General features: G+C 42.6%; 1 protein-coding gene across 1 annotated transcript in view; it reads left to right on the top strand.

Annotated features, from left to right (window-relative positions):
• Positions 1 to 13094: 13094 nt before the first annotated feature.
• Positions 13095 to 14132, top strand: part of CHCHD3 (coiled-coil-helix-coiled-coil-helix domain containing 3) — a 134897-nt gene continuing 133859 nt past the window's right edge. The window contains exon 1 of the mRNA XM_009883018.1: positions 13095 to 13171. Within this exon, the coding sequence (XP_009881320.1) occupies positions 13095 to 13171 (77 nt within the window). The remainder of the gene's footprint in view (positions 13172 to 14132) is intronic.

The following is a 14132-nucleotide window of genomic DNA, read 5'->3' as shown; positions in this document are numbered from 1 at the left end:
CTTGGCCTGTGTCTACTTCATGATGGTAATTTGCCACTCATTTATAACTACACTTTCCTAACAGCTTCTACTGAGTGCCGATGGAAAAAATGAACCGAATCGTGTATGTAGCTTCTTGTTTGCTGTCTTGCTGATGCATTCAGATGCTAATTTGAAGATTGTGCATTCTGGTTTTGTGTATCTTACCCCTGCCTTAGTCCTCTGGATTGTATCTTAGCCATGTACTTCATTGAAATGGCATGGGATGTCCTTCCTTGTGGCTTGTTTATTTGAAGGCAGAAGTAGCCAGTGTAACCCCAAATGTATTGCTGAGCTCCTTGGGTGACAGAATGGTGGTCTGAAACTTGAGTGGAGAGGCTGTGGGACCTGGACTTGTTAGGCTTGGGAGTACGCTTCCAGCAAGGAGATTGAAGAACACAGAACCAGTCCCTTCATGGTGGTGCATGGCAGGAAGATGATGAACAGGAGGTTTCAACCTGGTGGAGAGTAGTTTTAGGTTAGATATCAGGGAGAATTTTTCACTCTGAGGGTGGTGAGCCCCTGGCCCAGGTTGCCCAGAGAAGTTGTGGCTGCCCCATCCCTGGAGGTGTTCAGGGCCAGGTTGGACGGGGTTTTGAGCAACCTGGGCTGGTGGGAGGTGTCCCTGCCCAGGGCAGGGGGGTTGGAACTGGGTGATCTTCAGGGTTCCTTCCAACTCTAACCATTCTATGATTCTGCATTGAAACAAGAGTGTTTCTGACCTGTAAGAAGAACCTTTTTCACTGTCAGGTCAGTCAGGCATGAAATATGTTGCCCAGAGGGGCTGTGCTGTTTCCATCCTTGGAGTTTTGTTTTTGTTTTTTTGTTTTTTGGGTGTGGTGGTTTTTTTTTTTTTAATTTTGGTAAAAGCAAATTTTTATTTCTTTAAGGAAGATGGTAAAATGGCCTGGACAATATCTGTAGGATTATATTCTGACCTTTGAGAAGGTGCTCTCTGATGGACGTCCTGTTCACATGACACTTTTTTTTTTCTTATCTTAGCAAAGCTGAATGAAAAGGAAAAGTAGAACTGGTTTATCCCTCCCCCCCCTTCCTTTTTTTTGGAAATTCATTCTCTGCATATTATTTAGCTAAGTATTTTCTAAAAGACGTTTGATTCTGTGAAACCTAAGTGTCTCTTCATTAATAACTTAATGCACCTGCCCTTTCAGGAGGGTTTAGTTAAGGTGCCTGATAATAAATGCTGTTTCCATTAATGACTTTTTTGAAATGCAAGACTAATGGGCAGAGTTAGCTCTGCAGGCTAGAGGCCATTTGATTAATTTGGCCATATCGTATTCTGATTTCTCAGGCTAACCTTTTTGAGGCTGCAGGTGTCTGCTTTACCTAATGTGTGTTGTTTGCAGCTTTGGGTGCCGCCTTTTTGCTGTAATCTTAGCATCATGCTGACTGTTTATTCTTTAAAGCAACTGCTTTAGAGTGAGAGGAAAAAGGTACAGATTTAGATCTTCTTACCTTACTAGCAAGGGCAGAGGAGTTGGAGAAAAAAATTATGAGAGTAGCTGAGTTGCTATACCCTTAAGCACCAACCTACAGTAGGCCTAGGAGATAAAATTGCTGATTGCTTCTCAGGAGTTGTTGCTGTCATGTGAAGCTCTTGGCTTTGCCCTGATACTGCTAGTGGATGGCCTTTGAAGTTCCAAGATTAAGTGCGTATTGTGTATCTGAAACCTCAGTAACTGTTGGGAAGTGCGTAAGCTCTCCAGTACCCTCAGCTCCTCTGTCCTCTTCAATTGTCCCTGTAATCATTCAAAGAGTTTTGGACCCTGGAAAACACACTGGGTGTACGCTTTCATATTCATTTGATTTTTGAAGCGCAAGTGGAGAATCACTTATAAGCGTTAAGCAAATGGCTTTGCACGCTCTTTTTGTATGTTTAATTGTTGTTATTTTTTTTTAACAGCAATCAGATTAGTGTTTACTGGGACTACAGAAAACGGTGTCTGTCTCTACAAGTGGCTCCCAATATTTTTTTCACAGGGTTTGTGGCCTTTTAAAAAGGTGGCAGAAAAAGCCTCCTTCAGGTTTGCAAAAGGGTCTTGGATGCGTAGGAATCTCAGAGTGTCTTCCTTGTCTGGAAAAGGCTGAACAGAAAAGCATTGAAACACGGTCATGCGGAGAATACTCTTACGTTTCTGTAACTGCCAGCCTGCTCTGCATTCTTTCCAAAATAAACCCCTGTCCCTCTGCGAGATATTCTTACACCCTTTCACTCCATGCATCCTTCTGAAGGCATAAAGCCAACGAGAATGATTTGGTAGAAAATTTGAGTGGATATGCTGTGACTTTTATTCTGGAAGTTGCCTCTCTTCTATTCGATGGGCATGAGCACAGATTTTGGCCAATAGATATGTACTGGATGTAACTTATAGTTTCTTCACACCTCACTTTGACTGTCTTGTCCTCTTTTTTCCATGGTCTTAAAGCTTTGCTTTAAATGTGAGAGAAGATGAATTTACCTCTGTGTATGTGTGTGCATGTATGGGGAGGGGAAGTTAACTGAACCAAATATGTATATAATGTGCTTGCATATAATGTACGTGAAAATGGTTTAAATAATTGATTAATTTAGATGTACTTTTTTAAAAGTTAAAATCTATGCCTAAAGGGGAGAAAGTATGTCATGCATCTGGGCTGTAACGTTAGGCATAAATGACCATGTCTTCCAAACTTTTCCAAAAGAGTAGGTGGACAAATAAGAAAGGTCAGCTTACTGCATCCCCGAGGCCTTCAGAATGTCCTTGTCTGTTGACAGTCCCTGCTCGGTCGGCCAAGGTGCAGGCAAGAGCTTTGCGTTTTTTATCATCTACTGGTATTCTGTGTCTGCCCTGTTGTTAGGTGGAGCAGTTTGGTCACTCTTCTAAGTGTTGTGCAACCTGCTGCTAGATCTGAGCGTGGTAATGAGCCCCTTGGCAGTGCAGCTGGTGGTATTCCTTTTCCATTATCCTGAAGAGAATACTGCTTATCAGACACCTAGCAGCATCCGCCGTCACATGCGAAGAGGACAGAGAAGAGTTATTTCTGGCTATAGCACTGTGGCTTTTTGACTATTGTTCCCATTACTGACCATCTATCTAAATTGTCTTGTGATGTGGGCTGTGCGTTAGCACATTCAGACTCGGGAAACGGTGGAGCTGCATTCATTTTACGCTCTCGTAGGAGCATAAGAAAGCACAGGGATGCAAGCGTGACCTTCCTAAATGTACTTGCCTGAAAATCTTCCAAATTTTTCTGCTCTGGGATGCACTTACTATGAAGTTGATGCTGATTTCAGTAACCTGAAGAACTTAAAATACTCGGGGTGGTGGGAACAGCTCCATAATTTTTGGCAACTGCTATACTTGTTGCCGCATCATGCTTATTTTAGCAGTCTTGCACCCACCAGGTTCTAATATTCTCCAATAGTTTAATGCCCAGCTGTCTGTTTTTTAATGCCCTATCGTGTAAGCAGAGATTGCCATCAGAGAGAAACATTATTGCTTTTGTCTAGAAACAGTTCCTTTTTTTTTTTTTCTGATCCTCTTCTTAATTTATTAACTTTTCCCTCTTTAAATGCTTCTTCCCCTAGAACAAATCCCTCCTACTTGTAGAATCACAATTTTTTACTGAAACATCATAAAGTTCCCATTTGGAAGCTACCCAATTATATCTTACAATAATTCTATTGAATGATCTATAGCTCCACTTTTATTCCCTATTAGTATTTGGCTGATCGATGGGTAACCCAATTGATTGTTAAGGTCAAATGTCTTCATTGGCTGATGCCTGAATCTTTTCTCATTACGACTTAAAAAAGAACATTCTATGGTCTGTTAGAGTTCTTGTACTCATACTTGCACAGCAGAACAATAAACTTCCAGATGTAGATGCTGGTGAACAATGTACTTATGCAACGTTTTGTGTATTCTCAGGTGTAGTATTAAAAGGACATGAAATATCGAGGTATCTGGGTTGAAGAGAACTGCAGTAAGAAACACTTGACCATGGGTTTTCAGATTGTTCTGTGAATAAGTTAGCTGTGATGTGAAATAAATTCTTTGCTTTTATGACAGCTTAATCATTTCTAAGTGTACAAATGCAGAACCTTAACTGCTCTCATTTTGGCTTGTGATGCTTACTGAGGTGTGGGGGAGATTAATGTGTGCTGCACTACAGAAACGGGATCCTGGTGATTGCCTGAGATTTTGCTAAACTTTTTTTCTCTTCTGGCAGTACAGTTCACTGTGACTAGCTGAGCTTTGTTTGGAAATGTACAGTGTCTTGGAAATGTACATAAGAGAAGGCTCCGGGGAGACCTTATTGCCGCCTTCCAGTACCTAAAGGGGGCCTACAGGAGAGCTGGGGAAGGACTTTTTACAAGGGCATGGAGTGATAGTACGAGGGGGAATGGCTTTAAACTGGAAGAGGGGAGATTTAGATTAGATATTAGGGAAGAAATTTTTCACTTTGAGGGTGGTGAGGTACTGGACCAGGTTGCCCAGAGAGGTTGTTGAGGCCCCATCCCTGGAGGTGTTCAAGGCCAGGCTGGAGGTGGCCTTGAGCAACCTGGTCTGGTGGGAGGTGTCCCTGCCTGTGGCAGCGGGGGTGGAAGAGATGATCTTCAAGGTCCTTTCCAACCTAAACCGTTCTATGATTCTCCAATGGAGACTATCCTCTCACAGCCTCAGAGGAGAAAATAGTGGAGTAGTGTCACTCATCAGTAGAGATTCTCCCAATATAATGGCGTTCTGCTTTTTCATCCATGGTTTGTGACAGTCATCTGTTACAAGATTCATATTTACCTCTGGATTTTCACGTATGTTAACATATTTTTAGGTTGTAGTCTCACTTGCCATTCACAAGTGTCCCCCTACTTTTCCTCAACGCAATTCTCTTTCTATCATCGTAAGCATTTGCTGCATCTGGCAGGATGGATATCGATTCATTCTGCTTTACTTAAGACAGTTATAACTGAATTAGTTGGCCAAGAGTCCCATATAGTCGATGGAGCTGCTTCATCCATTCATAAAATTCACTATTTTAAAGGGCTACTTAAGGATGAGAAGAATTGCACACTAAACTCTATTAGCTATAATGGCAATGTGGCCTAATGATGTTGGATAATATTTGCAGATAAAGCCAACTCCTGGAGACGAGGTCACCGAGATACATGGCTATTTGTCATTGGCTTTTTTTTATGTGTATGACTTTATTTTTTAAAATCTGATTGCTGCCTAATGTAAAACAAATGACTGGTTCCCCAAAGGATACTAGAATTGGAGGCTGTCCCACTTTTGTCTTCTCATCACTAGGCACCCTCTCAGGCACTTATTCTTTAGCTTTATTTGTCATTAAAAAAAAAAAACCAAACAACCCAAAACAAAACAACAAACCAAACCAAAAAACAACCAAACAAAAAAAGAGGCTGTCTGTTTAAGTTAGATGGTAGCTTCATGATTAGAGCACTTTACTGGAGTATATATGATATGTGGACTCAAACCTGTCCAGCTTAGGAGGATCTAAAATCCAGATGTTCCAACGTCTGGGCAAATGCTTTAACTACTGGCTTGCTATGAAAGAAGAGGCTGATGGCTTTTCCTCCTCTGCCCCAATATCTCTGCAAATTTCCGACTGCGAAGAGTTGTTGAATGCTGTCTGTATGCATAAATAGTTCATATAAATGCAACCTCTAAGGAGGCTGCTTGTTCTCTTGCAATTGCTTTGTGTCTTATATTGCCTGAAAATGTAGTTCTCTGGTTTTTAGCCACCTAAGCAAGTGGCTTTGTTACTGTTTCTGAGGGCAGATGAGGAGGTTGTATCACCTTCCTGGATATTATGCTCAAGTGATGGACGTTTTAGAGTGAGATCACACATCTTTTAGCTCTGTAGTTCCATTGAGTGGAATTTGAGCCAGGTGCTTCATCTAAAGAAGAGAATTATCGGTAGGCCTATACTGGAGTATTGCAGAGTTACAGAGGTACAGCCCAGCTACTGCAAGTAGACCTTTATTCCAGGTGGGCAGGTCTAGATTAGGATTTATATAGGAATAAACCTGGAAATAATTACTTGATTTTTATTTTTTTAATCTCTTTCTACAGCTGTACTTCATAATTGTTTTCTTTTCCACCTATAGGAAAACTCACTCTTCTTGATGGCTACAAATCAATATTTTATGCAAAGTTAACAGGTCTTCTACTGAAGTTGGTATAACTTTCAGTTACCAAGCTACTACATTTTCCCAAGTGGAAAATGTTGTTCTTTCTTACTAGATGATTGGGTGTTTTAATTTTTTTTTTCTTTAATTCCTGCCGTGTTGTGTGTCAAGTTGTGTTCCCCTTTAATTTGGTTTCCATAAGCTGAAAGAGATCGGAGGGGTGGCTGAAATACGATAGGATGACAACAGGAATGGGAGCCTGCACCGAAATCAGATTTGTGCATAATCAGCTCGGGCGACTCAAGCCTGTGAAAGCTTTTAAAGGCTCACATGGTCCTAAATGGTTGACATGAAAGTGTAAGTGTATACGTCCATAAAATATAGAGTTTATTTAAATAGCTACCTCATAAATACAGTTAGGCTGGCAGGCTTGGGTTGCAGAGGACTGGTAATGGACTGGAGGGCCTTTTATTTATAGATCTGCTCCAGTTCAAATCCAGTTCAAGCCATCAGTAGCTAAAAGCTGGTGGGTTTTTTTTCCTGTGGCCTGCATGAACTCGGTCCAAGGTTGCTGAGCTGCGAGCGGGCAGCAGCTCCCGGCCCAGAAAGCATCACCGTGGAGAGGAGCTTGCAGGGATGGAGTACAGGATTTTGCAGGCTGAAAGCCCAGAAGAGGCAAACCCAGCCGGCGGGATGGGGGCAGTGGTACAACCCCCCCCCAGAAATCACATCATGGGGAGAGGGGATGTTTTTTAACCCTGCCCATCCTCCCTGAGGTGCGATGCCTTCAGGGTGCCCAAATCCAGGCGCAGCTGCCCCAGCAGACAGCGCGAAATACTGAGCATACCTAACATCTTCGAGGTTTTAGCTCAAGGTGCTGTTTGCACAGTTTGTGTAAATACAGCCCTGAGGATGTGGTTTAACACAGGAACGGGGCAGCGGTAGCTCCGTCCTCTGGCCCGTCTGGCGTTGCCGCTGCCTGGTAGGCAAAGCCTCCACGCCGCCGAGCCGAAGCACCACAAAGACCACAATCCTCCAGAGGTCAGGGCTCTTTCAAATCCCTGTTTCAGCAAGCTGCAAGCAAGGACAAAAGAGCAAGCTAAATATGTACTTGGCCAAAAAAGAGGAAAAAGAAAGAAAGAAAGAATCATCTAGGTAGGAAGAGACCTTTAAGATCATCGAATCCAACCATTAACCAAAGAGTTTAGCTCTTGATAACCAGGAGTCAAATAACCTCATGACAAGGCTGAGCAATGCAGAAAGACACAAACAAAGGCCACTGTAATGGGGGGAGGAATATTAAGCATTACATGGGCCCAGCGTTGGTGGGAGTGCACTATAACTGCTCTTCAAAATACTTGGGAACAGAGATGGAAAGATTGGGATCTAAGGTCAGACCTCTTAGCCAGAGGACGTGATTAGAGAGGACACGGGAGGGCTGAGCAGACAGCCCCTTTCCAAACACCAGCTCTGGGGGCTGGAGCACCAAGAGGTAATTTAACCCATCCAGGGGAAGTCCAGGACAGAAGAGGGGGACTGTATGACCAATTTGGCCATCAAATATTTGATGGAGTGAGGAGGACTCAGATTCAGAGTGGGAAAATGCGAAAAAGCTGGAGGTGCGTGTCAGTGGTGAGGGTGAAGAAAGATGCAGGGTGGGTTCCTCTACACCCCCCTAGAGGTCCAGGGCTGCCACCCAGCCATGCTGACATCCCACCATCTGCAGATACTCCTATAGCTTACAGCAGCATTTCTGCTAGACTGAGGATTAACCTAATGAAATTCAACAAGGGCAAGTGTAGGGTGCTGCATCTGGGGAGGAATAACCCCATGCACCAGTACAGGTTGGGGGCTGACCTGCTAGAGAGCAGCTCTGTGGAAAGAGACCTGAGAGTCCTGGTGGACAACAGGATGGCCATGAGCCAGCAATGTGCCCTGGTGGCCAAGAAGGCGAATGGCATCCTGGGGTGCATCAAGAAGAGTGTGGCCAGCAGGTCGAGGGAGGTTATCCTCCCCCTCTGCTCTGCACTGGGGAGTACTGTGTCCAGTTCTGGGCTCTCCAGGTCAAGAAGGACAGGGAACTGCTGGAGAGGGTCTGGCAAAGGGCTACGGAGATGATGAGGGGACTGGAGTATCTTTCTTATGAGGAAAGGCTGAGGGACTTGGGGCTTTTTAGTCTGGAGCAAAGAAGACTGAGGGGGGATCTTATTAATGCTTATAAATCTTTAAAGGGAGGATGCCAGGGGGATGGGAACAGTCTTTTTTTCAGTGGTGCCCAGTGACAGGACAAGAGGTAACGGGCACAAACTTGAACATAGGAAGTTCCATCTAAACATGAGGAGGGACTTCTTTGCTGTGAGAGTGGCAGAGCAGTGTCACAGGCTGCCCAGAGAGGTGGGGGAGTCTCCCACTCTGGAGCCATTCCAAACCCGCCTGGACGCCGTCCTGCACAACTGCTGTAGGTGCCCCTGCTCTGGCAGCGGGTGGGACTGGGGGAGCTCCAGAGGGCCCTTCCAACCCTTACCAGTCTGGGATTCTGTAATGGTTAGAGTTGGAAGGGACCCTGAAGATCATCTAGTCCCAACCCCCTGCCCTGGGCGGGGACACCTCCCACCAGCCCAGGTTGCTGCAAGCCCCGTCCAACCTGGCCTTGAACACCTCCAGGGATGGGGCAGCCACAGCTTCTCTGGGCAACCTTCACCAGGGGCTCACCACCCTCAAAGTGAAATATTTCTTCCTAATATCTAATCTAAATCTTCCCTCTTTCAGTGTAAAACCATTCCCCCTCATCCTATGGGTCTACTTGCTGATTAAGAGTTCCTCTTGAGCTCTCCTGTAGCCCCTTTAGGGACTGGAAGGGGCTCTAAGGTCTCCCCGGAGCCTTCTCTTCTCCAGGCTGAACACCCCTAACTATCTCAGCCTGTTTCCCCAGCAGAGACGCTCCAGACCTTGGAGCATTTTGTAGCCTACTCTGGACCTGCTCCAACAGGTGCCTGATGTTGTGCCCCCCCGATCTGGAGGCAGCACTGCAGACGGGTCTCCCCAGAGTGGAGCAGAGGGGCAGAATCCCGTCCCTGGCCCTGCTGGCCACGCTGCTGGGGGTGCAGCCCAGGATACGGTTGGCCTTCTGGGCTGCCAGTGCAAGTTGCCAGCTCATGTAGAGCATCTTATCAACCAATACCACGACATCCTTCTCCTCAGGTCTGCTCTCCATCCATTCTCCGCTCAGCCTGTGTTTGTGCTTGGGATTGCCCTGAGCCACGTGCAGGACCTTGCACTTGGCCTTGTTTAACTTCACGAGGTTGTCATGGGCCCACCTCTCCAGCCTGTCTGGGTCCCTCTGGATGCCATTCCTCCCCTACAGCGTTTTGACTGCTCCACACAGCTTGGTGGTGTCGGCAAACTTGCTGAGGGTGTGCTCAATCCCAACATCCGTGTCACCAACAAAGATGGTAAACAGCACTGGTCCCAGTACCGACCCCTGAGGAACACCACTTGTCACTGCTCACCACTTGGACAATGGAGCCCTTGACCACAACTCTTTGATTGTGACTGTCCAGCAGATTCCTTATCCACCGAGTGGTCTGTCAGTCAAATCCATGTCACTCCAATTTAGAGACCAGGGTGTTGTGCAGGGCAGTTGCAAATGCTTTACACAAGTCCCGGCATCAGTTGCTCTTCCCTTATCCACCAACTCTGTAATGCCGTCATAGAAGGCCACTATCTTTGTCAGGCATAATTTGGAACTTTCAGGTTCCTTAAACTGTGCTGTAGTACTGTATTAAAACAATTTACTAGCAGAAAACTGTTTTAATACCCTTTTTATATATTGAACCACTTCTTTTCAGAGATTATAGTTACTGTGAAGGACTGGGTACAGTCATACAGAATGCAGCAGCAGACTCGGGATGCAGTCTTTTAAAAATATACTCTGCAATGTTTGGTATGCTACTGTGGGATTATTACCAATGAAAAAAAAAAAAAAGTCCTGTTTGAATCTGAAATCGAGTTTGCCTAGATGGTGAACATGGTGGACTTGTGTGTTAATTTGTATTTTCTTTCAGTGTTTTTCCTAAATAGATAATATGACACACTGAATATGAATATTAACCTGCACATTGTCCTCCATTCTAAGAATGGGAAGAAAGGCTCGTTATGACGAATTAAAAAAATTAGAATGTAATTAGTACTACTTAAACTGTCTGCATATATATCAGTTGTTTCCTGCACATCATTATATTATTATTTAATTGAGTTAAGCTGATGGAGTATATAATTAGATAGGGCTATATAAATGTCCCAGAAAAAAAATCAGGCCTTTTTTTTTTTTTTGAATCAGCAATAAAGGAAATCAATATGTTACAGTGAAATCTCTCCTCTTTTGAACTATGCTGTGACAGGAAAACTTGCATTACATTTCAGCTGAATGTTGACTGCTCAAGAGTTCAGCTAAATGTGATTACAGGATGGAAATATTTCTTTTGTAACTTCAGTATTTTGTTGTTTGACACTTTTTGGTAATTTTCATTAGGTATTTCATAATTCGGTTTTCATGGGTTGTGCATTGATCTGTGAAAGGTAGGGAGCAGATCGGCTTGTCATATACCTGATTTTATGTTTTGTAGGGAATAATGCTGGCAGTCTTTCCTTTATTTGGTTTAGGATTAGTGAGAAAGGTATTACATATTAAAAGGATCCTGTAAAATCTTTTTGTTGCCTTAAAATTAGGTTGGAGAATTGGTGCTTTTGAAACGTAGACTATAAAAATAAATTAAAAGAAAAATACAAAGAATAAAATGAAAAAGATCAAGTCTTGTTAGCAGCTTTAATCCTTTCCTAGTTTTGATTTATTTATTTTTTTTAGCAATAAGCAAGGGTTTCTTATTACGCTTTCTACGCAGTATAAAAATATATTTTAACCGGATTGTAGAAGCTCTTTTCATGTTGGATGAAACAACTTTCAAAGATGCAGATGTTTGCTTAGCTGTTACTTGAGATCTTTATGGGCTGAATTCTGGTTGAGGTTTGTGTTTTAAAAACAATCAAGAAGCCCTGTAGCGAATGCGGAGCTGTTCTCCTCGGGATGCCGTGAACGCTGCTGTGTTGATCGCTTTATGAACACGTTTACATTGTTTAGGTTCAGTATACCTCCCCCCCTCCTTTTTTATTCTAGTTGGGCAAGCAATCTTTCCCCCTGTACAGGGGCATGAGAAATGTTTGTGCAATGGTTTTTTTTTTCAAGGCAAGGTGGATACTTATAGGTGAAAAAATTGTACTCTTCTGTGCAACCTCCTGTGCCTGTCTTCTGGACACTCATGCACTTACCGAGTCGGTGTAATTTTTCATCGTTACTGGACTTCAGTTTTCAAGCAAGTATGTATTTAAGAGCTAGATGCACATTGTTCAGATAAAGTATTTTATGTTGTGCAGGTCTGTCCAGTGCAGAGTGTTCTAGATAATATAAACATGAAAAGGAAAAGATTACTCTCAACTGTGGTTATTTATTACAAACACGTCGATGCAGTGTGGCAAAACAGAATAAAACCTGAATTCCCACCTATACTGTTCTTAAAACATATAATGGAAGAACAGAGAACAGTCTATGGTATTCATATGTCAATAGTTGCACAAGAAAAAATACAGTGTAATGCAGGTTTCATAATTGATATGGAGCGACGCGGTATACAAATGTGCTGGTGCTGTCTAAGGCCAGTCTGACTGAAGCGTGACGGTGTCTCGGGTCTCTGGGAACAGTGACATGCGGAGCTGTGACTCACTGGTGCTCTCAGCTCTGATGTCAGGCCCTTTGAGAGGGAAATGAGTATCATGAGGCCTGACCCCTTGAACATAGAATTGGCAACTTTTATCTTGGAGAAACAAATCCATGTGCTGGACTTCTAAATTTTTTTTTTTATTTTTTTTTAAGAGGTATGGTAGGGGCACAACCCATCATTAGTGAATTTATCTGGTATCCTACCGTTAAAATCTACTTGACTTTCCATTTCTGATCTATTATCAATTTAGTTTGATAACCCACTACTTTTCTTTGTTGACGGTCCTTTAAGACACATACAAGCGGTATGTGACACAAAATTAAAAATCTTTTATTTTTGCATTCATTTTAGGATAATTTTTTTTTTTTTTACTGTAGGTGGTATATTTTGCATGTGTATGTCTTCATTCCTTGCTAAAAAACATTGTTTTTTCAAATCTTTGGGTGAAACAACATTTAAACTTATAAATGTCTGAAACTTGCAACTGTTTGTTGTGTCTGATTCCAACCCTCTAATAGGTGATTTCAGCACTGTTTCTGTATGCAGTGTATGACCACATTTTAATTGGATTGGGAAATGTACTCGTTTCAGACTGTGAAGGAAATTTTAATTTTAACTTTATTTATTCACGCATACATACACTACAGATGGACTCCTCTTACTATGTAAAGTTAAGATCAGTGCTTATTTCTGGGATTAGAGTTAAATGCTGACTCTTCAAATTGTATTTTAATGCCATCAGTACACTCACAACACGTGAATTACACAGTTCTTGTTTAAAATGTCTTTGAACAGTTATACATAAAGTAGTGATTTAGACCCGCCTTAGAGCATGTGTCCAAAATGATATGCCCACTGGTCTTTCATGTTTTTTCTGTATGCTTCTTCATGTATTTTCATCTCCTTTTTTGTGTGATTGAATACAGTTACAAACCTGCATGTTTCTTTGCTGAGAATATGAATCTTGACTAAACTTTCGGCCATGTGAGAACAGGTTGGAAACCAAGATACTCCTGGGAACTTAAATTTCCCCACAAATAATGATGAACCTTTACAGGATTTTCTTCCCCCAGAATTTGGAAGTCCATATAGAGGTGGTGGAAACATAGTACGTTGATGTGAAGGTTAATAATTACCATCATGGGAACATGTGTGGCTTCTGGTCCGTGGATGGAAATTTGAGTATTACCAACGAGCTGAATTCTGCCCTGTTCAATCGTCCTGGGTCAGGGCACCGCCTCGTCTTGCTTACTGTTTTTGGAGTCCAACTAATGGAAGTGTGTTAATAAAGCTGCCTTTTGGCTGATTGTCCACTGGGAATATGCCTGCTTATTTGGAGACTGAATGAATGCAGTCACTGAGCTGGACATGAAGGAAGGATGTCTACTTGTCTTGTGTCTTGTATTTTCTCATGTGTCTGCTGGCTAGTGTTGGAGATGGCATATATGAGTAGGTTGGACCTTTAGTCTGACTGGCGTAGGTAATCTTATGCTCTCAAATTAGGTGTGGAAAAGAGGAATATGTCAACTCCATCTTGTGTTTTGAAGTAGTCATGTTGACAGGACAAGAGAAAACAGCCTCAGGTTGCACCAGAGGAGGTTCAGATTGGATAATAGGAAAGATTTCTTCACTGAAAGGGTTGTCAAGCACTGGAACAGGCTGCCCAGGGAAGTGGTGGAGTCTCTCTGCCTGGAGGTATTGGAAATATGGGTAGATGTGGTGCTGAGGGACATGGTTTAGTGGTGGTGTTGGCAGTGTTAGGTTAATGGTTGGACTTGATGATCTTAAAAGTCTTTTCCAACCGAAATGGTTCTATATTGAACACAAACCCTGTTGAAGAGCCCAAGTTGATTCTAGTTTATTTGTTCATTTACTCAGCCCAACTATTGTTTCTCACTTTGGTTTTGGAACATTTGAAATGTTTCATATTAAAAGTATTTTTGTTGAGAAAAGTTAAATTGATTATTATTTGATTGCAACAGTCAGAGCTACAATCTTATGATAATACTCAAGGTTGTAATACAGGTTGTAACAGTATCACTATTATAGCAATAATAATTTTGTTACATTTGGTAATACAAGATACCTTCTTTATGTTCTGAACAGCAGTAAGAAGAAGGAGTAATGTGCCTTTTCCTCCTTTTTTCCATAGAAATTGAACATTCATGAATGATTACTCACCTCTT

This window comes from Charadrius vociferus, unplaced genomic scaffold (genome assembly GCF_000708025.1).
Source record: "Charadrius vociferus isolate BGI_N301 unplaced genomic scaffold, ASM70802v2 scaffold32, whole genome shotgun sequence".
NCBI classification, from domain to species: domain Eukaryota; kingdom Metazoa; phylum Chordata; class Aves; order Charadriiformes; family Charadriidae; genus Charadrius; species Charadrius vociferus.
The sequence above is the reverse complement of the archived record's forward strand: the minus strand, read 5'-3'. Positions and strand labels throughout refer to the sequence as shown.